The sequence below is a fragment of the Falco punctatus genome (genome assembly GCF_963210335.1).
Source record: "Falco punctatus genome assembly, chromosome: 10".
NCBI lineage: Eukaryota > Metazoa > Chordata > Aves > Falconiformes > Falconidae > Falco > Falco punctatus.
Window position 1 is genome coordinate 36,826,936 of NC_137590.1, and position 26,287 is coordinate 36,853,222.

General features: G+C 50.8%; 1 protein-coding gene and 1 long non-coding RNA gene across 2 annotated transcripts in view; one reads left to right on the top strand and one right to left on the bottom strand.

Annotated features, from left to right (window-relative positions):
• The window catches only part of CD81 (CD81 molecule), a 31,320-nt gene extending 14,527 nt beyond the window's left edge, over positions 1-16,793 (top strand). The window contains exons 3-8 of the mRNA XM_080405261.1: positions 8,511-8,608; positions 11,516-11,590; positions 14,289-14,396; positions 15,342-15,440; positions 15,765-15,854; positions 16,550-16,793. Of these exons, the coding sequence (XP_080261387.1) occupies positions 8,511-8,608; positions 11,516-11,590; positions 14,289-14,396; positions 15,342-15,440; positions 15,765-15,854; positions 16,550-16,612 (533 nt within the window). The 3' untranslated portion in view covers positions 16,613-16,793. The remainder of the gene's footprint in view (positions 1-8,510; positions 8,609-11,515; positions 11,591-14,288; positions 14,397-15,341; positions 15,441-15,764; positions 15,855-16,549) is intronic.
• Positions 16,794-17,039: 246 nt separating this feature from the next.
• Positions 17,040-25,426, bottom strand: LOC308070765. Its single transcript, XR_013930842.1, has 2 exons — positions 24,432-25,426; positions 17,040-23,745 (listed from the first exon to the last, which is right to left on the bottom strand). It is a non-coding gene; the product is annotated as an uncharacterized lncRNA (long non-coding RNA).
• Positions 25,427-26,287: the final 861 nt, after the last annotated feature.

Below are 26,287 nucleotides of genomic sequence, written 5' to 3' on the forward strand. Positions count from 1 at the left end.
AAAGCCTGTGGGAGTCAAGGAGGGGACATCTGGGTGCAGCAATGGGTTCAGGCTGATTTTGAGGCCATGAGCGTGCCTGTGAAATGGTGTGCTGTGCTACGGCAGGACGGGAGGCTGGCTAACAGGGCACAGGCTGTCTAACAAGGTGAATTACAGACTCGTCGCTTTCCTGCTCCATACAAATACAATCCAGGATAATGATTTCTGCCCTGGAAATGAATTCAAGCTGCTTTTTGTGCAGACTGGGCTGGAAGAAATGGGCCAGAAAGCACAGGGATGCTTTGAAGTCTTTCTCAGAAATGAGTATGAAACAGAGTTGAACTGCAGTTGCATCCACATGCTTGTCCTTGAAGTCAGCACGACACCGTTGCTGGCAGGCTTTTGTGGGTGTGCTCGGGATTTTTTGAAGTTCCGTCCTGAGGCTTTGCTGGCCTTGGGGCGGCCTGACCCTCGCAGAGAAGAAGCACTGCCAAGTGGCAGTGCATTCATGGGTAGGGAGCAGGATGCCTGCCTGAGCTTCCCCAGGGCTTGTCTGCTGTCCTCACAGCATGTGAGGATGCTTTGGCCACTCTTGCTGTAGGTCCCAGATGTGGCCAGTCATGCAGAGCAGCCTGGCACATCATCCAGACTTGCGCTGGCTAGGCAGTTGTGGAAGAGCTGTCCCTCCTATCCGTAACAGCAGCTTTTTTCAGAGTTAGCCTTTTCAGGACTGCCTTGGACGCAGCAGTGATTTCTAGGGTTTCATAGAGGTTTTCATTGCAGAGGGGGTTGCACTGGGCATTGGTGTGTTGTAAAGGCTCTGGAAGCCAATACTGCTATAGTGAGCGTGGACTTGCCATGAGCAATGGGACTTCTTGGTTTCTGCTCATGGTCCCATCCTTGTCTTGATCCCTCCAGAAAGGCATCTTTTAAAGGTGATGCCAACGTCTGTGTATCATGGGGTTAGACTCAACAGCAAATCTTTTGCTAAACTTGTTGTGAAAGGCCTAGAGAAGAGCCCGAGTCCTGTTCTCTAGGTGCTGTAATAAACACCAGTGAAAAAACACCTTCCGTTTTGGCCTGAGGCACTGCAGTGATGCCTGTGGATGCACACAGCTGGTTCAGCACTGGTTTTTCTTACCTGTTTGTGCTCTACTGTTTCAAGGCTTCGTGTGTCAGTGGTTTGCCAGTAGGGGCTCAAGCTGTGGCCAGGCTTGCATGCTTGGGAGTGTAAACCGAGGGTTGCATTTGGCCTTGAACCACAGTGAGCAAAACTGATTATTTAAAAATTGTAATTAAATATTTAAAAAATAATATATGTTTATGGATTTTTGTAAAAAATAGGACTATATGCATTTTTTTCTCTTGGAAATAAACTTATTTACGGTTAAGAGCTATGTAATTATTTAGTTTCTTAAAAGCTGGCATTTACTGGTTCTAGATTTTTCTTCTAATCACTCTCAGATCAGCTCCAGTAATATTGGAATTCTTTTTGAAATAGTAGTTTTGAGACAAAACACTTTGTCAGTACTGTCTGGCTTACACTACGTATCTGGCAATACAAGCAATCTTTAATTTTTATCATAAAGTTCAATTTGTATTAAAAAAGCAACTTTTATTTAATCACAATTCAATCTACCTTCATTGTGACCAACTGCTGCGATTCGTTCACTCTGCAGACTAAAATTGGTTACAATTTAAGGCCATAAATCAGTACCATCAGGTTTTGCTTGGGTCAGATACATCTGACTACAAATAATGCAGTTGTCCTCCTCCTTTGTCGCCTCTCACTGGCTGTGCTGGGGGCCTGTGCCAAAGGTGGCTTTTTGCTTTTCAGAGCTGTAGCTTTCATCACTTTCCTTTGAAAACCTGCCATGTGTTTAGGGATGCAAAGCCTACAGGAAATCCTCCACCTCAGGATTTGGGCTCTGTCAGTAGGCGAGACCCCTGGGCACGTGGAGGTGTCCAGCAGTGTGTTGTGGCCTGGGGCAGCAAAGGGTTGGGCTGGCATCTTCCAGCCTGGGTCTCCGGTGCTGCACCACTGTTGCCCCTTCCAGTCCTGGAGATGTGCAGCAGACCTCCTCCCCGCTTGCGTGGGTGTGCCAGCATTGGAAAACTCGGGTCCTCATCCAGTGTTTCTGGGGTAGGCTGAAAACAGACTGACTGAGGCATCTCTGCACAGAGCCGTTTTGGGTATGGGTATGTGCACACCAGGATGTTGTTTGGGGCTTTCTCCACCTCCCCTTTGCTTTTCTGACAGAGGTGCGTCCCGTGCTTCTTTCTGGCCTTGTTCTTGCAGACAAGGGCAGCATGCACAGCCTTTCATCTTGCCGTGTGAGGCACGCTGCCCCAGGAGAGCTCTCCATACTTTGTGGCCCTGTTGCTCCATCTGAAAGTCATTAGCAGCCACAGAGCAGCGATGTTTTTCTTCAGAAAGGGGTGGAGAGGGATGGAGGGGCTTCCCGGTTGTTGTCTTCCAGCAAACTCTCTCCTTTTCCACCCCCTCTGCCTCGTCCCACTTCCAAGAAAGCACTGTAGGCTCTGCTGGGCCAGTTCTGCTGGGCAGCTGGACAAAAATGTCCCGGAGACCCTCCCTCACTGGCTGGCTGGTGCAGCCACCCCTTTCCCGCTCCTATTCCGTCCTGGAGGGACTTTCTGCTCCCTGCCTGTATCTTGCTCCGCTGTTATAAGGAAGCACATCATGGTCATTTTTTCGGCTTACAGAGAGGGCATTTTTCCAGTTTGGTGGTGTGGGGTAGGATGGAGTCTCCCTCCTGCCACCGTCTGGTGGTCCCACCCTTCCCTGCAGCAGGAGTGGTGTCAAGCCCTGTGATGTCTCCAGGCCAGGAGCCACGGCAGGGTAGGCACCACAGCCCACCCTCCTTCCCTCCCTCGGAGGCTTGCAAAACTCTTGGATGTGCAGAGTTGTGTCCCCCAGGAGCCTGTCTGTCGGGAGAATAAACACAAAAATCTCTTCCCTCTGCTCCCAGCCCCTTCTTAAAGCACATCCCGTGGGGAGGGCAGGCACGGCTTGGAGAGCTGCCTGGGCTTCCTGGGAAGCATGGTGTGATGCTGGGGGTGTGTGCATCTTATGTTTTTCTTCTCTTTTATGTCTTTTGGAAGCATTGCCATGGTGACCTGGGAGAAGAGACTGGCTTCCATTAGCTTAATGAGTTAAAGCTGCTGGGAGGGGATTGAAATGGGGGGAGGGGTAGGGCACTGCTTGGGAATGCCCATGCCTGGAGCTGCACAGAATTTCTGGTGGGGCACCAGAGGAGGGCTGGCCGGGCCAGCCTGCTCCCTGCTTGTTTTGGAGGGACTCTGCTGTGCTTATGCCTCCTTTTACTTGTTTTTCATCATGTCCTTTTTTTTAAGTCTGTTTTTTTTCTACTTGTTTCTTTACTTCCCAGCAGGGACAGGACATGGGTTTTACAACCCTGCAGGCACCAGCTATGCCGCTTTAATGCCAGTGCAAGTACTGACATAGATTTCTGCCTTTTTCTCTCCCTTCCCTGCTCCCAGAACTGAGCATCCAGCTTCCCACCTGGCCCAGAGGCAAAGGGCTCTCCAAAGACGTATCATCTGCGTGAGCTGGGAGCTAAGCTGCCCTCTTAGCTGCTTTTTTTGTTCTTTCCCACCTAGCACCATCCAGAGAGAAGTACTCTATTACTATCAGTCCCCTCAGTCTGATATCTGGGGGCTTTCCATGTGGCTTAAGCTTTAGGAGGTCCCTGCCTCCCAGAGCAGCATATGCCCTGGTGGTGTCAGGGAACAGGGGGTGATGTTTGGTCATTGCTGCTGCTTTCGTGGTTGCTGCGTTTCTGCTTTGGATTCAAACAGGACCCTGAATCTCTCTGTAATGAGGAGGTGAAGCTAAGACTGGTCGGTCCTCTTTCCCTCTTTCTGTTTTAAGGCTCCATCTCAAAGAGAGAGAAAGTGTTCCAGGCAGTATTGATACCACTCATCTCTGTGAGTCCTTCTCTGACTTCCCCAGCTCCAAAGATGCAGGTCCTGCAGCTCACTGCTTGCTTTCATGGGTGGGTGGTTATACATGGCAGCTTCAGCAACCTTCGTTACTGCTGCCTTAACAGAGAACTGGGCCCTAGGGTTAGAAACAACACTCCAGTGTTACTGCAGGATGTGGAGGCATGTTGGTACCGTGAACACCTATAAATGATTAGCTCACTGTAACTGTTGCTGCAGCTCTAACTATTCCCAGGGTTACCGACTGCTGCTGATGGAGGGAGCAGCATGCCTGTAGGCACTGCAGTTTGCATTTTATAACTCTCTTGAGTTTATTTTTTGTTCACGGCAAACAGCATTTCTTGTCTTAAACCCCCTGAGAAAACGGCAATACAAATGAGCTGGGAAGTGTCATGTGAAAGGCAGCTGGAGCCTTGCTCATGCAGGATTGTGCCAGTTTGGGTGGAGCCCTTAGGAGGGAATGCTGCTTTGGTGAGGAGTTTCTCATGCAGGACCGGCTGGCAGGATTAACCCTGTCTCTGATGCTTACAGAGGAGGCTTGTGCTAGGGGGAGTCTGCTCTGACTTTAAGGAGGACAATGTGTCATTCGGGATGGGGATGACAGGTACCTTGCTCACAGACACTGAGCCCAAACCCATGCTAGCTGTCATCCTTGCTGCCTGCCAGGAATGAAAGCTAAGATGTGTCAGGCCACTTTCAGGGAAGAGGTCTTGGCTGTTCCCGTCTGGGCTGTGGATGCTATGAAATAGCCCCCCAGCTGCCTGGCACCCAGTCTGGAGGCAGAGACACCCCACCAGCCCCATCCCTTGTGAGGAAACAAACGCCATCCAAAGCGTGTGGTGGGCACTTTGGTTGCCTTTGTTCGCTCTTGCAGCTTTCAGCTTGGCATTTCTGTAGAGAAACACCACTAGCATTTATGGTACAAGACTCTATTGTTGCATTAAATACTTTGTGCTTGTTTTTAAATAAACTCTGGAGCAGAGTCCCACTTAGTGGCCTGCCAGGAGGCTGCTCTGGCCCTCAATTACAAAAGGCAGGACCGTAATGGCCACTTGTTTGTGCCTGGGAAGGAAGCTGGCCTTCATCCCAAAAGCCTTCCAGGGATTTTTCTGGATTTCTGAGTTCGGGCCAGTCATCACTGCCCTCTCCCCCACCTGGCTGCGTGTTCCTGCTGTTCCCACCCCACGGTCACATCCACTGGGCTCCGTCAGGAAGCAGCACACGGTGCACATCTTCCCTTCCCTCTTTTACTTATTGCTCTTTGCTTGCTTGACAGCAGCGCTGGCTCTGGTGAGGAGTTGGCGAAGCGTGAGCGGGGAGAAGCAGGAAGCCGGGACCTCACTTGCCTGTCCGAGGTCTGCATGGCCTGTGTGGGGTGGGAGCTCAGCAGGTCAGGTTTGGCTTTGGTATTTTTTTGAGCTGCACAAATCCCAGCAAGTATACAGGCTTCTGGAAGACTTCTGTAAAACGGCAAATGGGTCTCTTTCCTCTTAGTCTCCTCCATCAGTTAAGGTTCTTGCCAGTTTTCAGAGCGAAACTTCTCTAGCTGCCAGCAGCTCCTAAATTTTCCTGATGATCTCCATATAAGAAAGACATTTTTTACAGTGAGAACAACCATTTGCTTGGAACAACCTCCCCAGGGCCATGGTAGAGTCCCCATTGCTGGAGGCTTTCAAGATAACAACTGGACAGGGTGCTGGATAGTCTCATGTACGCTGCCTTTCCCACAGACGGTTGGACCAGATGATCTTTTGAGGTCCCTTCAAACCTGGGCTGCTCTATGGCTCTGTGATCTCCTGGCTATATTTGGTCAGCCTAGAAGTTGCCCTTAGTGCTGTTTAAGACTTTGAGAATAAAATCTTCTGTCTGTAGGAGTGACCTGGTCATTGGGGTCCCTGCAGCATCATTCTGCTTTGTCTCCAGATGTGCTGCATCTGCTTGTTACTTACCTACCGAGGTGGTTAGCCTGAATAGTGACTTCTCAGGTGTTGAAATGACTTGCCCCCAGCTCAGCTTTGTCTTCTCTTTGATGACTTAATGGGAGGAGAAGTCAGAAACTGCTGCACTCTGAGATGAGCAAAGTTGATTTTCCAAGAGCAACTTGTGATGAAGACTCTCCAGTGGAGCCACCCAAGGCTAAGATGGAAAAACTTGATGTGGTTTGGGTTTTCAACCCAAAACCAGCAGCATCACTGGTATGAGCTGGAGCGGTGAGGGCTGGTTCTTGGGCATTAACAAATTCTGGTGACCATAAGCAGACCTTTTTTTTTGGGAGCCCATTACTGATTGTAATTGTTCTTCTTGAAACTGGTTATGTGGCTTCCGAAAATCTCAGCTGGTTTCTGGAGCCTGGCAGGCGTCCAGCAGACAGCCTTCATTGTGCAGGATGCGTTTGTGCCTTCCCATCACCCCCAGCCCCTTTGGGACTCCTTGGCCCTGGGCACACCCTAGCCTGGTGCTCACCACACTGGCTCTCTGCCTGGTTGCCACCGCACTCCACCTCACATCAAATCCAGCTATTGGGGTAAAATCACCTAATTCTACTTCAGACACGGCCACCAAACTTTACCTGCTGCCCTGTCCTTTCCAAGAAATCCTTTGCTTGTTTTTCCCCTTCTCTTCACATCATTTAAGGAGGTGTCTTGACCCTGGCTGGGGAGCTTCAACAACCCAACTGCCTCTTGGGTTTTTGTGGCTGCTGGGCTCTGAAGCTCCTTCAATACGCATCAGGAGGTGCGGCTTGTGTCTTTTTTCCCTTCTGCTGGCAACGTTGCTGTGAGGATGTTGGTGTCACTGGCCAGGCTTTGTGAAGAGGGGCTTCCTGCGGGGTCAGCACGCTCCATTGTGCTGGCGCTTCCCCTGCAGCTGGCTTCCTCCCTCCTGCAGCGCCTAAATATAGTGGGAGGCATTGTACAAGCACAGTGCTGGTGAGAAATGCTGTCCGGAGGGTCCCTGTGCTGGGGCTACAGGGGTGGCGTTTCCATCACCACCTCTCACCGAGTTGGCCCTTGCATTGGCGCTTGCATTGTTTGGGTGCTGGTGACTTTTGTTTTAAGGAGGGAAGAGGCAGGAGCTGAAGTTCACCCTTTCCCAAGTTCAGTGTACCTGTAAGGGGATTTTAAACAAGTCAAGACCATTATTATGTATCTGGGGTTTTTTAGAGAAGGGTTTCAACTTGGCTTAACTCTGCTCTCAGCGCATGCACTTTAAACTTTGCACTTTATCGGATCGTTTAAAAGCTACAAAGATAAGAAAAACCTTAAATGTGATGGCTATGTACAAGCAGTTTTAATCTTGAGCTCTGTTTATACTTCAGTGCTGTTCCTAAAGGGGAGTTGACAGTCTTGATTAATAACTATAAAAACATTTTGACTCATAGCAGAAGAATCCATTTCATTGAAGGAATGTGTCTCCCAAGCACTAGCAAGATTCACTGTATTGCTGTTACCTCTGGGATGCCCCATGTATGTTTATTCTCATGATGGTAGGGTGTTTTTTGTTACTGTCAATTAAAAGTGGTGACTGCAGTCTTGCCTTGTTTGTAATTATTTCTTTGATTATTTTTTGGATGTGTCAAATTGCTTTTGGATGGAAAGTAGGATTCACTTAGAAAACAGTAGAACAACAATACCTGAGAACAGTAGTTAACCAAAACGACACTAAATATATGAGATACACCAAGAGGAAACTGTTTGGTTTTTTTTAAAAGGAAACAAATTTAACTGAGCTGGTAGCGTTTGGCCGAGTAACCACCATGGCCTCACCAGTCTCATGGTTGGTTATAGACTGTGGTGATTACTTGTGGCAGCAGATATGAGCCTTGAGCTAAGCTCTTGTTTCCTGAATGAATAAACTTCGGTTCTTCTGTTTTCAGAGCCTCAGACCCAACCCCACCCCCTGCCTCATTTCCAATCTTTGAACTAGTTATGGAGTAAGTTGGCTTTGCAAATTTAGTAAGTTGAAGTAAAAAAAGTAGTCTTTTGTGTAGAAGGGCCTATAACAAAGAAGCCAGATTATATTAAATGAGATGGCTTAAGCAGTGCTTTTCCCTTGGTTTTGTGGCTTGTCTGTCTTTAAAGTGTTAGCCAGATAAATATTTGTATGATGTTTGATATAAATAAACCATATGCCTTATTGTTTATTTTAAAAGTTATGCTGACTAATCACTTTCATCTCCTCCGTTTAAATGTTTTAAACAGCCTGCCATGGGAACTCCCATACTACAGCTTTGAGGATGCTATAAAGCTTTGTCTTGCCAGCTACATCCTCTGCCTATTCCTGCTTGAGCTCGCTGCGTTTCCTTTGATTTTGGAGATGATGCATTTCTTAAAGTTCCGCTGTTAGCAGCTACAAACACTTTGAGACCTGACTTGTGCCTGTTGTGTTGTTCTACTATGTCTGCTGCCACCTCTGCTTGTATCTTCCAGGCCTTAATTCTGCACGCCCATAACGAGCTTCCCCGGGCAGCCAGACTGTCTTGCCAGGCACTCGGATGCTGCTGTACAAAGCTCTGCAGTAATGTGTCGGTCTCTCGCTCTGCCTTGCAGGAATCTACATCCTGATTGCAGTCGGAGCTGTCATGATGTTCGTGGGGTTCCTGGGATGCTACGGTGCTATTCAGGAGTCTCAGTGCCTTCTGGGAACGGTAAGAGGTGCAAAGCTGTGGATGCTGCTTGGCACTGTGATGTCCCTGCTGGGCAGCACGTGGCCGTGCCTCCCTTGCTGGAGACTTTTCCAACAAATGGACTTGGAAGGATGCATGGGCACGTAGGTGGGAACTAGCAGACCTCTGCAAGGAGCAAGGCAGTGCTGTCTGGCTGAGGGCATCTCTGCCCAGCCTGCTGGAGCTCCAGCTGAGCCGGCAGGCATGCTGCAGGCTCCTGCTCATGCCTGGTTGCAGGACAGAGGCTGAAGCCAGCAGCATAGCAGAAGAGGTGCGAACAGCAGGACTCTTGGAGATTCATTCTCCCTGTTATATGTGAAAACCCCTGCCATGGTCTAAGCAAGCCCTTTTTCTTACCTGATGTCCCCTACAGCTTCCCCTATTGCTTCATTTTAAGGCTGCCTCTGGCAATTCCAGTTCTTCTAAGGAATCATCTACTATTTTTATCTGTTAGGATGAGGAAACAGCAAAGATTTCCCACAATGTCTAGTGAGGACGTCTAGGTGCATCCTGGAAAATCCATTACTGAAGTGCTGCAGGCATTCTTGATGTGAGGCAGCAGCTTGGGATTTCTGGCACAGGATGAGCTTAATTGTATAAACTGTAGCCACACCAAAAGCCTTTGCCTCGGGGCTAAGGGAGACCCATTTATTTAAAGCAAGTTCTCACACGTGTTCCAGTGTTTAAAAAAAAAAAATATCGGAGGGGTAAAACATTAACAAAAAAAAATTTGGAAGGACTTTCCAGCACTTGGCTTCATTGGACTGGAAGATTCTTGCTGGTGGTGTGGTCACCCATGGGTGTGGATTCAGCTGGGACAGAGCAAAATGGAGCTGCTTTTCCTTGCTATCACAGACACTTCGCCTCTAGTTGCTTCTGTTTGCCATTGAGAAGGGGGTGCTTCTCACCAGCTTTTATCAAGCACTTCCGAACATCAGTGGATGAGAGCTGCTGTAGGAGTTCACAGGCATTGTCATTGCTGCTGAGAATAGGAGGAGCCCGCACACAAATCTGACAAGGGTTGTTGTAGCGAGGCCTGGCAGCTTTGGATTATTTTTTTTTGTGTGTTAACGCAAGCGATTACAGAACCTGAATTACCCCTCCCTCTTAAAGTTGGAAAGAGGATTAGAAGGGCAGATGGTACAATGTACCTGAGGCCCGACAGGGAAACCGGCTGCCTTGGCTGAAATTAGCAGCTCTAGCTGCTGTGCGCTGCATGTGTTTGCTCATGCCTTGGCTCGCCAGACTGGAGACACCTCACGATGACGCTTTCTGCTGGCTGAGGATCCCACCGTGCTCCAAGAACATTTCCAGGCAGCTTCCTCAGGGTGTTGCAGGGAAGCAGTCGCTGTGCCCTCTCCTGCAGCCAGCTGATGGGGGGACTATAGGCTTACTGCAAAGGGGGAAAGCACCACGAAGCTCCACGCTATTGAAATCCTGTGCCCAAGGCAGCATGGCAGCTAAGCGGCGAGACCCCAGGAGGGCGGGAGGGGGCTGCTTGGCGTGGAGCAGGCTCTGCTCTCTGGGAAGGGGCTGGGGCACATTCTGACCGGGAGCACCGCTGTGCTCCCATAGCGTCAAGCTGCATCTCTGGTGTGTGCAGCCAACCTGCAGAACAGCGTCTGCAGGAAGTTGTGCCTCTAAATCTGGGATAAATGAGCTACCCTGCACTGGGGGGTGAGCGCTGCAAGAGTGAGCCCTAGTACTTAATCACAGAAGTTAAGTACTTAACCACGCCCGCGATTTAGGGTGATGTGATTCCTTGGGGGGGATGTGGGACCCAGTCCCCCAAAGACGTTTCTGGAGAACCGGGGGCAGATAGGTGTTTAAATAAGAGCTGGTTGTTCAGGAACTGGACAAAGGTGTTGAAAGTCCTTTTCCCGCTGTCAGGACAATACTACCGATTCCATTTTGCTGATAACGCTCTTCTATGTGAGAGGCAGGTCATGGCATCATTCTGGAAACTCCTGTTTCCTCTGGTGTTGAAGAAAATGGAACAGAGCTTTGTCTGGGACAGAGACTGCCCAGCAGCCAGAGGCTGTTGTCCCACCCCATACTGTGATTTTGTCTTCCCCTGGCAGCTTCAGCTCTTTTGCTTCTTTACTTCCGTGGCAACTCTCCCGGTCTGGGGCTTTTCCCAGGAAGAAGTCGCTGAGGGTGACGTTGTTGTGAAGGCAATGCTGGCTGTGTGCGGAGCATGCCTGTCCATGCCTTCTCACTTGACCCTGATGTGTGAGCTTTATGGCTTCCCATTCCCAGTCTAACAGACGGAACATCACAACATGATCCTGGGATCTGAGCAAAAAGTTAGAGGGAGGCTTTGGGGGGATGGCAGGGAGGAGTGCTGGGACTGCACAAAAAGGGTGGGACTGCGAGAGAACGTCGGTGTTAGTATTTACACAGAAAACTGCAGTAGCCTTGCAGGGCTGTGGATGCCAAGAGAAGTGGCCGTAAATCACACCCTGACACCCTGCAGCTCTTCGGCAGCTGAAATGTGCTTTTAACCCTGCACTGGCAATTCCCGTCCTTGGAGCATCTGTGGCAGAGCAAGAAGCTTGTCTGGATGGCCCTGCAGGTGCATGAAGAGGAGTGCTGTGTCTTGTGGCGCACAGGGCAGCCTCACCCCTGCCAGCCCCTGTGTGGGAAGGGCTCTGCTAATCCCAGCTCTGCCATTCCAGTGGGAATTCTGGGCATGAGGTGGCATCCGATGAGTTATAGGAAAATGTGTTTGGGCTAAGTGCGTGTGTGAGAGAGAAAATGGGTTGAAGTCAGGCAACACCTTGCTCCGATCTCTGTCAGTAGAAGTTCTGCTTCACACCTCTGCCCACCTAACTGCTGCTGTTGCCTGTAGCCAGGCATGCTGAGTGTCCTCTTGATTTGTCTTTGCAGTTCTTCACTTGCCTGGTGATCCTGTTTGCCTGTGAAGTTGCGGCTGGCATTTGGGGATTCGTCAACAAAGACCAAGTAAGACGACTCAAAAACCTGCGTTTGTGGGACTGGGAGGCTGGGGCAGAACCGCAGCAGATCCTGGTGTGAGCTGTTTTGCTCACAAGCTGCTCCCGGACTGAGTCACGGGGGCTTGGATTAGCTGTGTGACCCAGGCAGGTCACCTAACTCCTCTTGGCTGGGCTGATGAACTTTAAATGTGAGCACTTGATGGTAGCAGCTGCCACTCACAATATGTAGTGCAATGTCTGGAATAAAAATAACCCCGTCTCGCTCGAGTCTCCTCCTTGCTGCCACAGTCAGTGACCGCATGAGTTGATTCATGTACAAAGTCGTGAAGGAAAGTCATCTGCACACCCTAGGTGCCAAAGAGCGAGCCCAGCTGCGTGGCCCCGATGGGAGGGAATACCGTACAGGGAGAGCTTGTGTCTGTGTTAATGGGATTGCATGATGCTTCCCGCTCTTTGCCAGTATCATATAACCCACTTGGGCTATTCATCTGCTAGGACTGAGCTCACTGGTGATTGATACGCTGTGCACACGTGAGGGGTAGAAGTGCTGTGTCTGTCCCAGGCACCTGGCGAGGGACTGCTCGGATAAGGTCCTCTGCCTGGAGAGGGTTAGCCAAAGGGCAGGACTGAAAATTGTAGCTTTTCCTTCCCCCTCCGCTCACCTTCCCTTCGCCGCCTTGCTCGCACACGTGCAGAGTTTGGGCTCAAGGAGCAAAACCATTAATGTATGGGAACCACGGCCATGCTGCAGCAAGCAGCGGGCTGTTTGTTGATCACTCGGCCACCGAGGGTGTGGAGGTGAGATGGGGACTACTTGGCAGAGTAGGAGATGTGTTCACCAAGAGAGGTAAGCCAGCTGTGTAAGGAGGTGGTGGCCTGCTCAGCTTTCACAGCGTGTAGGCCACAGGCGACCAGCTCAGCCATGAGTGGGAACACCCTTGGAGTCATTCACTGGAGAGAGCATGACTTCATGGCAATAAACTCTTCCGTGGCTCAACACACAGTTATGCAGGCAGGGTGCTGTTTCCTAGCAATTTAGGAGTTAATTCACCTTTGCAGAGGGGCTGTGCCTCCTGCACAGGATGTTATAGTTTGTGAATCCCGAAGAGTCCAAGATGCGCAACTGAACTGACAGCAAAAAAAAGCGAAGCCTGAATAAGGAGGGACCCTGTGGCTGTTGCTTTCCATCCTGGGGAGAAGGTGCTTGGCCACCTGAGCATAAAGCTGAGAAATTTAGGATTTGCCAATACAAGAGTGATGGCCTCAACCCCTAAAATTGACTTTGCATTTTGAAGTGAACGGTGGCGGTTTGTTGGCCTCAGAAGCTTTTGCAGCCTTGGTGATGGATGGGCTGTTTGGGAGGCCCCGCTCATAAGGCAGGTGGCTTCTCCCGCCTCAGCTGGGGCACCTGGGGCGCAGCGTGGGCTGGGAGGGAAGCGCTGAATGATCCCAGCCGCTGCGAGCTGCTCACGGTGGGGACTCCGTTCCACCTGGGTTTGCAGCCCCTTGCGGGGACAGTCGTCTTCTGCCGTGTGGGCACAGGGTGCTCCTGCACAAAGCTGAAGGCAGTCTGTCCCTCAGCCTGCCTGCTTGGAGATGCTTTAGATACAGGATGGGGAGGCAGGGGGAGGCAAGAAGTAGCACGATTATTTTTTTCCACGTACCAGAATCAGATGTTTTGATCAGAGAACATCACCCTCCAAAGCAAACTTTTTTGAGCAGTGACGGAGAAGTGCTGGGATGATTGACTGAAATCATGCTCCTTCTTGCTGCAGTTTCTTTTTTCATGCGCTAATCCAGCCTTCGCTGTCAAGAGCAGATGTTCTGGGAAGCATTTTCCCTTTTGTACGTGCTTGTATTTTTTCCTTTTGCTTCTCTTGCGTGTCCTCCTTTTATCTGTCTCTCCCAAATTATTGGAGGGTGTTAGAGGAGAAGCCGCAAGGCCAGTTTCCCTGAAAATGAAAGAGTTACTGCATTGTGGAGCTGACCCCCATGGGTGGCTGCAGTTTACCAGCCCAGGTGGCAGGGCTGGCGTACCGATAAGGCTTCTCATATAACCATTTACAGGATGGGGGACCCAGCCAGAGTTTGACATCCCATCTGAAAGCACCTAAGCTGCCCAACCCAAATGGTCCACCTCATGCAGCTGTAGCGTGCAATCTCTTCCAAATTCCTGCCATCCCCTCGAAGCCAGACAGTAAGCCAGGGTGCTACAGATGGCCTTGCTTGTGCACCCCACCTCCTCCTGACCTCCTCAGAGTGTCCTCCCTCAGCAGCCTCGGTGGGAGTTGTGTTGCCTGCTTGGTTTGTCTCCATATGTCAGGTAGTTCAGGACAAGCTGTCTCTGCGTTCCTGAGCCCAAGAGCAGATCCACGTGGGCTGAAGGCTGTCTCAGATCTTGGGGTTCACCCTCCGGGCCTTGGCAGTTTGGGCTGCTAGAGAGAGCTCGTGGAGCACTCCGGCTGGCTAGCGGATGAGGTTGTCAGTATTTGCTGCTCTTAACATGCTGTAGCTGGTGGGAATGAGCCTTATGAAAGGCAGGCCTTTCTTCACACACCTGTGCAAGTAAACGGGGTCCAAATCTATTTAAAAACTGCTCGCCCACCTGCGAGTGCCATTAGAGGGAGCATGCCCCCTTCGGGCACATCTGCTGCGTGGGTTACCTCCTTCTCTAGCTGAAAGGGAGTTTTTCCCGTCTTTCCTAGATAGCCAAAGATGTGAAGCAGTTCTATGATCAAGCGTTTCAACAAGCGCTCATGGCAGAGTCAGACGCGAGCAACGGGAAGGCTGTAGTGAAGACCTTTCATGAAACGGTAAGATGTCAGCAGTCTTGCTGCACGCTCTGCTGAGGCTGCTGCGGTTGGCCAAAGCAGCCGCTGGTGGATGGGACCCCCCTGCGGGCTGCGAAAGCCACCCAGTTAACTTCTGCGTGTGGTTTGTCAGTGGGTAAGTGGTGACGAGCGACTGTCACTGCACAAAGACTGATCCTCCCCACCGAGGCAGAGGCAGAAAGTTGAACTACAAGTCCTCAGGCAGGGAACGAAGGCAACCCTGGATTTTTTTTATGCTTAGTAGCAAACTGGATCAAATGTGTTCTAAGCACTGTGATTTTGCTGCCTGCTTTCCAAGCTCTATGTAGAAATTTCCATAGGGGTTCCTTGCAGCCAGAGGAAATGAGAGTGTGGGAGGAAGGAGAATTAAAAATGTGGGTCAGGAAAATGAATGGGAAAAGCAGGATCTAAAGCAGCTGGTGCTACATGCAGGTCTTAGCCTGTCAAGTTTGCTGTCCTTACACATCAAGAAACAGAGTTGTGCCCTCTTCAGTGTTCTGTCCTTCGCACTGTGCTGGGAAGTCTGGCCCGAGCTCTGATGAAGTTGCTTTTCATTTACCTCAGCACCCCTGGTTTAAGTAAAATTCAGTGGAAGAAAACTGTTGCTCTTAGGAACTAATCCTGATAACTCCTCTGCTCAGCAGGAAACAAAATCTCTGGGGAGAGTTGTGTTCACTGTCCTCCAGGATACCAATGCCAGACCTGTCTGGGACTATTGTAGGAAGTAGCTGCATTGCATGGAAAGAAAAAAAATTAATTTGGAGATTTATATCCCCCCTCCCTTGTTTCCCCCTACAAGATGGTCTTAGGTGGCTTCAAGGATGTTTAACAGTGGGGTGAGCATTGCGTGAGTGTTTGCAGTCTGCTAATGCTGGGGGGTTTGGGGTTGGTTTGGGGTTTTTTTTCTTTCTCTCTCTCTCCATGTAGCTGGACTGCTGTGGTCCTGACAATGTAGTAGCAGCTGTCACTCCTGTTTGGAGAGATGACCTCTGCCCGAAGAAGGACATCCTGAAAAGCCTTATTGAGGTAGGCACAGCTGCACGTTGCTCAGAACAGCTTCTGTGAGGAAACTCAGCTGCCAGGGAAACTTGGGGATTTATTGGGAATTAGGTAAAGGGTGGAGATTTCATTTATTTGTGGATGGCGTAGAGAGCTGTCAGAGATTCCTGTCAGTTCGTCCTTTGCTGTTCCTGCTTGAGGGGGCTGGCAGGTGTGGAGGCGTGAAATCTGGTGGGAGGTCCTAGAGCCAGGACCCAGGAATGTGAGCAGGACCAAGGACCTGCCTTTCTGGTTGCTGGGGATGGGTGAGGGGAAAGCACCCTCTCTGACCAGCATGCTTCTCTGCTTCAGTCCTCAAGCTGCCACAAAAAAATTGATGAGCTGTTCTCTGGGAAGCTGTACCTGATTGGTATCGCTGCCATCGTGGTTGCCGTGATCATGGTAAGTGTGACTGCGTGGTGTCCTGCTGTTGTGGGATGGGGACAAGCCGCCTTGGGGTGCCCTGGTCCTGTTCTGGCTGGGCTGGATCCATCCCTCTCCAGATGCTTCTGCAGCTCGGCGCACAGCACCAGCCCTCTGTACCCCAGCTGCTCTGGGACATGGCAAGACCAGGGGCTTCATCATCCCTCCAGGGGTTTGGGACGTTAGGGCAGGCGCCCGGGGAGCGCAGTAAAGCAGGAGCATCTGCAACGCCATCCAGAAGGGCAGAGCACCATCAGCCTTCCTGGCTGCCTCCAACACCGCGCGTTTCTCGGGCTGCTGTATTTTGTCACCGGGGTCTGCAGTGGGAAGGGATTTGCTTTCTTTGCCACGGTGGGTTTGCTCCCCAGTGAGCGGTGGGTGGTGTGGGCTGGTAGCCTAGCGCCTGCCCAAAGGCTGGGCTGTAATGCTAGAGGGATTCTGAGCATTTGCTGCAGCTTGCAACAGTACGACCACTGCTGTCCTCGAGAGAGGGGGGGAACATCATCTTATCCAGAACTGGCCATCTCCTAATAAAAACAGCAGCAAAGACACAGCGTCTCTGCCCTTATCTCTGGCATGACAGTGTTTATGCGGAGTGGGGGACCTTGGGAGAGGGGGGAGCTCCTGCATCATACTGGCAGGTGCCTCACTGGTACCCTTGTGTCTCCCAACAGATCTTCGAAATGATCCTGAGCATGGTGCTGTGCTGTGGCATAAGGAACAGCTCCGTCTACTGAGCCGTGAGAACTGGGGAGGGGAAGGGGGGAGCAGGGCAGACGGCGCTAGAGGGGACCCCAAGTGCCACCAAGTGACCAGGAGACATTTCAACAAAAGACAAAAAAACCCTATGTATATAAATACTTCCAGTATTACCATCCAGTACTTATCATTTTTATTTTTAAGTACTTTTTTTTTTTTTTAAATAAATAAAACTTTCCCGTATCCTTGTGGCTGAGTTAGTTACACATCAGTTTTGTGTGATGGGGAAAGCTGCCATAGCAGCAGATCGAGTCCTTCCTCCCACTTCCACAGCCCCCGTAACTCAGAAATAACGCTGGTGGAAGATGTGCAGAGGAGAAGGCTGCAGCCTGTTACCGGAAAACTTTGCCTTGGTTTTTACTCTCTTATTGAACACCTACTTTTTTTTATATATGTAATTGGATGCTGAAGCAGAATTTAGCATTTTTGTTCATTTGTACTTATCTTTTCCTACCATCACCCTGACTCCCTGGCGTTTCCAAGCTGTCTGTAGAGAAGCCTGGCTGACTGCCCAAAACCTGGGAGAGAGGGAGAGGAGAGGAAGCAGCCCCGTCACCTGGGTGCAAGTGTCCTGGAGGAAATGCAGGCGCATTGTTCCTCTCGGACCTGTTTGCATTGTAGGTCAGTCCTCTTAACAGAAGTCACACTTAATTTTTTTTACTTTCTGAAGAGTTGGAATGTTTTTGGCTTTTTGTTTTTTGTGGGGTTTTTCTTGGGGCTATAACTTCATAAACTGGCTCGTTTCCATTGATTCATTATGTTGAAGGAACAGTGGCTGGGGGTGAATTTTAGTCCCAATTTTTCAAATATAACAAACTGAATATTGTCGCTTTCTAACTTCCTTCAATGTTCCTTTATAGACATATGGTTTTGGGAAAGTCTAGTTCAGAACTAAGTTTCCGCTGTTAAGCTAATGCTTGCATACAAATGATACTAGAAAAATGAAGAAAACATTTTTTTTCTAAAGAAAAAAAAAAGTCTTTAACCTTAGAAATCCTGCATTTATGTACTGCAGGATGATGCTTGGGGGGTGCCCAGCCGTGTGCATACACATTTAAAATGTCATCTTAGCATCACTCTCTTGTTCAGTTAAGTTTTCGTTACTTACAGCATATTGTCGCACACTGTAACATTGCTGGGAAATTGTCATAACCTGATTTTGGGAAAAAAAAAGTTTATTTTTAAGACCTTCCACTTCCAGTTACATCAATGGCAGGAGATCAGCTTATCAAAGCCAGGGAATTCAGGATTTTAGATCGCACTAGTTAAAACGCTTTCTTGTGACCTGGTAAGCTTTGATTGCCAGTTTGATGTATGTGGCTTCTGTTGTATGCCACGCCATTACCGTGTAGATAGAGGGAGAGAGTGACCCAGGAGCTATGTAATAAAATCAGAGTGTCTCTAAAAAGATTATATGTATAGTTCTATAGATATATATTTTTAAGCAAAGCCTTTTCCTTAGCAGTAGGGGCACTTGAGCTGGGAATGATAGTATCTCTCAGCTCTTTGCCACCTCGAAACAGGTAAGGGGAGGAGCTGAAACCAGTGATCATCTTCCCCACTTCAGGAATATTTCTGTTTCTTCAAGTATTTCACTCTCCCCCTTTGTTGCAGTGAAGAGCTTCAGATCAGATCAGGAGGGAGACCCGCAATCATTTTAAACTACTACCTTGTCCACTGCATGTGGCTGCCGTGGCCTTTGCCGCTGCTGGATAGGAAATTCCTGCACTGGGGCAAACTGATCCGTTTGGAGGCTTTTCTCCCCTTCCACTCCCCCTGCTTTCCTCTTCCTGCCTTTTAGTATATAGGGCCTTTTAAAAAGTATATAGGTAAATATATATATATATCTCAAGTTGTGCTGGGTAAGAGGAGGAAGTGCTTCAACAGAACTTCGGATTGAGGGGTTGGACAGGGAAGGATTCAGCCTTAGAAATAGCCTTAAAGCAACACTGCCCTGAATGTCCACGTTGTGCACATCGAGAATGAAGATGAGGTTTTGCAGTAGGTAACCCCTTCCCGGGCTCCCCAGCATAGCTCCTTCAGGTCATCTACTCTGGTGTGTGGCTATATGTATATGCATCAACCAAGCATGTTTGTTTACATATATGTGCATCGGGATTGTTAGCATACAGAATGGATGTGTAACTTGCTGCCTTTTTTGTTGACTGTTGATAAATGTGTATAAATATGCCATTAAGCATTTCAGTTCTGTTTTCTTTCCTTATACCGTATTTTTGATACTGTTCAGTATTCAGTTGATGCTGTGTATGTAGCTGGAGCTCTGTTTGAAGACGGACTGGGTCTCGGTGCAGGTCAGGTGTGCCCATGGACAGCGTAGCTTTAGGGGCCTGGGTTGTCCCAGGCGGCAGCACTGGGGAGAAAGTGGTACTTGGAGTCTGAGAGCTGTGGGAGGAAGAAGGGCAGGGTGTGTGCTCAGACCGTGTCCCACACAGGCTGCACTTGCTCTTTGGTTCGTTTCAGAGGTGGCTTGTCCCTGTGAGCAGCTCCTGAGGCAGCTCCTTGGGCCACCTCCTGTCCCTGTGGCTGCTGCGGGAAAGGTGCTGCGGGAGGGTAACAGCCAGCGGCCAGGAAGGTCGTGGGAGGGGGTGGATGGAGTTTTGCAGAGGGGGTGATGTTTCCTGCAGAGTTACTCACTGAGGGACCCCATGTTCCGTGGAGTGGTCATCAGCTGTAGCAGGATGCTCAGTCCTGGGAGAAGCGGGACAGAGAGGAACCATCATGCTTAAGAACAACAAAGTAGCTGAGAAACCGTCGCAGAAAAAAGCCACCCGCTTGGGTCTCCTCTGGCCTGGTGTCCTGTGAGGCTGGGTCTGAATCAAACTGAACTAGAGAGGGAGCTGTGAAGGGCTGAGGGGACTCGCCCTGTTGCAAGCACCAAGATCCAAAAGCGACAGTGCTGTTCTGCCAACTGGTTGGTCCCAAAGCTGGCTGAGGTGAAGGGGGAAAAAAAACCCACTAGGCAGAACCCCTGCCCTGCCTCAGACCTTCTCCTGCATACCTGCACATTCGTGTGTGCAGCATGGGGCTCTGTCCTGCTCCTCTCCACACCCCCAAAAAACAAACTTGAGGATGAAATTGTGGGCTATAAACACAGCCCCCTCCCTCTCCAGGGAAGCATCCTCCTGGAGCTAGTGACCGCTGAGAAAGCGGCTGTGAGCTGAAGCGAGGAGGAGGAGGAGGAGAGGCTGGTGGGGAGGAGGAGAGTCAGTTGTAGAGGTCTAAGTTCAAAGACCACATCAAAAGGTCAAACAGAGCCGCTGACAGCTTAACTGAATGCTTGGGATTTTTTCATAGTGGAGCATGCCACAAAGCAGTGTGTTTAACTTCTTTCTGCCTTTTTTTTAGAAGAAATGAAACAAAAATCAATTTAATAAACATTTCTCATAGTGTGCATAGTGTGATGAACTGCTGCAGTTTTACAGCCAGTTAACCTTAACACCAGGATGCTTTGTGAACCGGGCATGGGTTTTTCCAGCCTCTGGGAGGGGGGCCTGTGGGCAGGCTGGAGACGCATCCAGAATGGTGCTGAGGGAAGGCAAAAAGGTTGCTTGCCGGCAGCAGTGGCTGCTGCTGCAGCTGTCCCCTGCCTCAAGGGAAGGGGGGTACAGCTGTAGGGGAGCCAATGTGGATTGCAAGATAGGGTGACTGTGCTGAAATTTAGGGGGGCTGCGATGGCAGCACTGCACAAGCTCGAGGGGCTTCACCTGAAGTGACTGAAAATGGCCCAAAATGCCCCATGCTGCCACCCGGCCAGGAGTCGCTCAGATTTTTGTGGATGATCTGGTAGTGCCACCATCCTGCCGCTGCCTGCCCCTCCGCACCATCTGGGGAAGCCTGGCTGAGGGCGAGCAGGGAGGCCGAGCGCTGTGATCCCACAGCTGCCAGCCTGTCTCTGCCCTGCCTTGAACTCGCTGTGGCTGAAGCAGGACTGTCCTGTGGTGGCCACCGGCCATCGCCGTCCCGGTGTGGAGCCGGGGGGGGGATGCTGGGCCAGGGAGAGCGCTGCCACAAGGCAAGGCGGGCCCTGCTCCCGGCGGCTGTGCCCGTGCTACCAGACCATGCCCATCTGTTGTTCTTTCACTTGTTTACCTGAATGTTAATGGAGTCAGACATAACAACTTCTGGAAAGAAAAAAAGTTATATTTAAAAACAATAAAAAAAAAACCCAAAAAACAAAGCAAACCCCCTTGTTAGTGGATTTTTAATGATGTGTTGTCAGCTCTTGTTACTTTCCATTGCCTACAGATTTCTGCCACGTCTTCCAAGGGAACAGGCTTGTCTCATTCTTGTATTCAAGCAAAATTTGGGCTGCAGGGAACACAGTCCTTAGCTGACCCTCGAGGTGGTTTCCCATGAATGTGATGCTCTTTGCTTTATGCCTTCAAACATGTGGATTGTGGTGCTGTGTTGTTGCTCCAGATGGGGATGAAATTATTCCTGCCTCTGGAGCTAGGATTAAGCTGATGTGAGTCACTGTCGGAGACAGGCTGGCGTCGTTCAACAGGGGGAGAAACGATAGTGGAAACACTGGCAAAGCCCAGCGCGTTTGGCATCCAGGGCGCGTGCCTCGGGGGCTCAGCCTGGGAGCGCAGCTGGGATCTAAACCTTCCTTGGCACCACGCAGTGCCACCCCCCACCCCCCCCTTTGCACCTCAGGTCTGAGCGTTGACACTGATGTGCTGGAAACAGGAGTTGTATGTGATGCTTGAGTGATCCACTGGGAGAGGACTGGGCAAATCAGGCCCCGATCAAGGTCCCTGAAGCGAAGGGGTCCTGCCCCGTGGGAGCAGGGGCAGCAGAAACCACTGTGAGGGGGAGGGGTGGGTGCAGCGCTTCCAGCCCGCTTGTTCTCACGTCGCACCAACACCCCTGGCTTACGCTTCTCTTAAAACATTTTTCTCCAGGGGTCTGAAGGACTTGGAAAGTCACTGGAGATGTTACTGTGGACTTCCAATTCCAGAAGTACAACTGTGGAATTTATTAATTTTTATTTTTTTGTGAAACAAGAATTTTCACAAAATAAAAATATAGACGTGCATTTTTATAAGCTAGACCAAGCTGGGATTTTTTCCAGTGGAATTCTTTTCCTCCTGCCTCCCAAACCGTTTTTTAAAAAAATCCTCTAGACTGTTTCAAACGAGAAGTTTTGGAGGTATTTTTTGCTTCGGCGAGCTCTGTTTTGTAAGCCTCTCTGGACTGTGTGTTGCAAGTAGCAATGTGCCTGTTTCCTACTAAGCCAGCTGTGGCCAACATGTGTAAATTGCCTACGTCCACTCCCTGCTAAGCGGTTGTGTGAGCTTTAATCAAGACTTGCGGTATTCCCACGGGAGGGGAAGGCCCAGCCAGCTCCCCCACGCAGGAGCCGGTTATGGCAGAGGTTTCTGTGGAGGAAGGCAGCCTCGCCGCTGGACCCCGGCCGTGCCCTCCCGCCGCCTGCCAGCTCCCCGCGCCAGGCCCAGCCGTGAGGGATGTGTCAGACAGTGGCTGCGCTGACAGTCCCGCTCCGAAGTGCCCTGTCCTTTGCTGGCCATGGCAGCACGGCCCCTCCAGTTAGGGAGAGGAGGAGGAGGGCGTTTCAGCTCCAGGGCAAGCTGCCGGCAGCGGTAAATTTCAACAACCTCATTTACTGGCAGGGCCGCAGTAGGGCTGGGGAGCTGCGCCGAGGGGAGGCGAGATGGCAGCACAGCCCCCAGCGAGGGGACCTCTGCCGCCGGCGGGTGCTGAAGGCACAGGCTGGAGGCCCCCCGGTGCGGTGGGTACCGCAGCCCTGTGCCTCTCCTGGCTGCCCCGCGCAGTTTCAGCCCGGGGAGCGCCCGATGGCTGCACGGGGCAGAACCTGAGCAGGAGGGTGCAGAAGCGCAGTTCCCGTGCGAGCTCTTCGGCTGAGCCCTGGCGGCTTGTCTGGCGCGGGCGGCCTGGCACTGTCGCTTCGGAGCCCAGGGGCCTGCAGCAAACAGAAAATGGCTCCAGCTGCTCAACCTGCCGCAGAACTGGAACCCGCGAGGTTTTCACACTTGCAGACACATCAGAGGGTATGTAAACTTTGCAGCCAGGCATGCTAGCATGGACCGCCTGACAGTTCCCACTGGGTTTAGACGACCTAGCTCAAGTGCCAGTGGTTGCAAATAACATTTCTAATAAACATTTAATCACAGTTTTTCCTTTTTTAAAAAAAGGTGGGTTTTGGCCCTGCTTTGCTAGGGAATTCCCTCATGTTAGAGCACAGCTTTGCCGAGCGCCGAAGCAGTGTTGGTGTTAGGCCAGGCGAGACAGTGTGCACACAGCACCCTGCCTGCTGGCTGTGAGTAAACTGCTAGGACTTCCTCCAGCAAGGGCTGGTGGTGGTAAATGTGAGGCCCTGTGTCAGCTACAAAGTTGTGTTGCTTAATGAAGCTCCTACAGGTCGTGTTCTAAGAAGAGGTCTGGGGAGTTTCAGGGTTTTGTGGTTTTCGGGGTTTTTCCTAGTGCTAACGTCAAGGCCCTCAGCTGGTTCCAATAACCTCTTTCAGCCCTTCACTACTGCTGTTAGTATCAGGCCAATGATAGGAAACAAAAAAAAAAAAAAAAAAAAAAGAGAAGCAAGAATCAGAAGGGGTTTTTTTAAGTACAAATATTCAGTAGCCAAATTGAAATGAACAGAGACCTGCACTGGTTTTGTTTCTCTCTAAAGTTTCAAAAAATTGCAGAGAGTATTAATTTTTGCTCTTAAATTACTTCAGCGGCCTCCCACACATGCAGCATCCCTAACAGAAGAGGGGTTGCAGGTTCTCCCCGCAGGTCCTCTCCAGGCCGGCAATAACATTGATACTGTGAAGAATCCAGTCAGTGGAGACCTTCGTAGCCCACCTGCATTAGAACTCATTCCACAGGAACTGATGTTACGTCATTACCTTGGGGGGGAAAAGCCTGACATGGGTAAACAGCACAGGAGTAAATCAAACCTCCTGGCGGGTGAGCCAGGACCAAATGAAAGTGCGAAGTAAAACAGGTAAGCGAAGCTTGGTGTGGAGCAGAGGCAGCGAGCGACAAGCACTGAATCCTGGAAATCCATCCCCCGGGGAATTTCCAGGCCGTTTGTAGGCTTGCTTTCCTGCAAATGGGAGAGGGAAACTCGGACTGTTTCCTTCACCTGTACCTGCTCTGGCTCAGCGTGCCTGCCTTCTCCTAGCAGAGAAGGGTGCAGAGGTCACTGGTGTGCTTTTGCTTTTTGCCTGCAGGAGAATACTCCTTTCTTCCTCACCTCCCCTGTGGAGCTCAAGCATCAGCTGCATGTGGCCGTACCAGACATTTCCATGCTCCTGGGTGCAGGAGATGGTGAAAATGTATCTGATGGCTCTGTCTGGCGTGCAGGATCTGGCCAGCTGCTAGGGAATCGCCTGCCACTTTCCTATAGCCGCGAGGAGAGTGGCCAGTGGTCCCTGCCAGGCGCCTACCCCAGGCTCTGAGCGCAGCAGCAGCTTGCCAGTGAGCAATGGAAACACCTACTGGATGGGGGCCAAACGACAGATTTATTTGTAAGAAAGGAGCACGAGGCGCCCAGTAACGGGGCTGAGGCTGGTGTGAATCTGCACACACCACCCCCGCGTGCGGGGATGTGCTGGCTTCCTGCAGGCGCATGGGGCCATCTCTGCGAAGGAGCTGGCTCCTCGGAGCCTGCGCACCAGACGTGGCCCGCTCGCTTGGATGATGTCCCGTGCTGCAGCTCAGATCCGCCTTCCAGCCCCCGCCCCTCTTCCAGCCACCTTAGTTCACGCTGGTGAGAGGAAAACACTTTACCATCTGTTCGTCTTCAGAGTCTGACTCATAATTTTCATTTCAGCTGTCACCAAGCAATAGCGAAAATCCCAACACGCCAGCGTATCCACCGCTGCAAACTTGTCTTGTCCTCAGCCACCAGGGACAAAGCAGCTCATCCCCAGTTCTCCGCAGCGTGCAGTACTGAAGCTTCTGCAAAAAGGCAGGAAGGAGGAAAAGGGTGCAGTCAGCTTCTGAAGGTGACCTTGGGCATCAATGTACATGGCATCCAGGCAAAACCCGAGAACTTGTAGCCTCTGGGAGTGGAGGAATGGGGCTTGTCCCTGAAGGCACACACATCTGCAGGTGATGGAGGTAGCAGAGGTGGCGTTGCCCTCTGCCCCTCTGAGCCCCTCATCTAGCAACTGAACCTGGGTTCAGAACAAAACGGTGCCGTTGTTCGCACCGGTCCGTGGTGTACCCTGCTTGTCTCCAGCCTTACAAAAACGGGACATGCCTCCGCTTAGTCCACAGCCTTTTCTTGCCGGCTCCTTACTGCCCTCAGGGGCTTGCTCGTGGTGTGTCCCCAAGTTGCACAGCACTGGTAACTTCACCTGTGGTTTACTCCTGGCTCCCTTTGCCTGTTTACTACCCTCCTCCTCTCTTCCTGCTCGCCTACCAGCAGACTTGTGCTTTCTTTTCTTCCTCCCTCCAGCTGGGAACCCATTTGAATGCCTGTGTCTGTCCTACCATATGTGTATACATTAAAAAAACAAGGATCACCAAATAGGGAAACACCTCTAGAGCTTTTGTTTTAAAAGTACAGCACGACTCCAGCTAGACTGAAGACACTCTGCGCTAACCTCATCATTGCTATCAAATGTATGCCGAACACAGCCCTTGCCTCATAAATTACCGTAGTTAGTAACACTCCAGCAGGCAAAAGGATGTGTTTAAAAACTGGCAATGCAAATGAAGTGGCTGCAGTTTATATTACGAGTGACTCACGGTGAGGCCCTGCTTGAACGGGTGAAGTCTCCCTGCAGCGCAGCAGGGTCGGGATGCTGTGGGGTGTGAAATAAAGAGCCGCTAAAATCAGATGAGGCAGGGCTACACGGTAATTTCTTCTTTTGTTGCAACAGGGTGGCGTAGATGAGCTTTGCTTCTACTCCAGGCCTACAGCAAATCCCTCAGAAGAGGTGCAGGCACAACCTTTAGAGGCTCAGTGCATTTGCAGGCGTTAATTTAATTTAAGGATGAAGCCCCAGGGCTAGGCAAGGCAGAAAGCGCTGGAGCCAGGGAACCGTGGAGCCGGGCCCAGCAGGGCCACTCACTGGCACAGCCACCAGCACAGCCACCCTTTTTTCCTTAACATAAGGTAAACAAGTTAAATACCGAAGCCACCGGGGAAATGTATTTCCACTGAAAATTTAAACATTTTGCTGAAAGAAGCGGTGGGGTGGGGGGAATCAGGCATCTTTGGCCAACACCAATAAAACATTTTCAGAGTTCTACTTCTCAATGCACACGCAAAAAAATCTTCTTCTGGGACTGAAAATGGAAACTTTTTTTTTTTTTTTTTTTGATGGGTAGTGGTTTTGTGCCCCAAGCGACTTGGGGTTTTGTGGTTGGAAAATAGATACATTAAAAAAAGGAAAAAAGCAAAAAAAACCCCAGACACTTCCTGCGAGGCTTTCACTGGGGCCAACCCCCGCTTTTCTGATGAGAAAATAAAGCTCTGCCTGACGTGGTTTTTCCGGGCTGCTCAAGGCGGCAGCGCCGTGCCGGCCCCCCACGGCACGGGGCAGCCCCAGGCGATGCCCGCCGGCCTCAGGCACCGCGGCGGGGCCCGCGCTGTCACCCCTTGCCCCGCACGCTCCGCGGGCTGCGACCCCCGA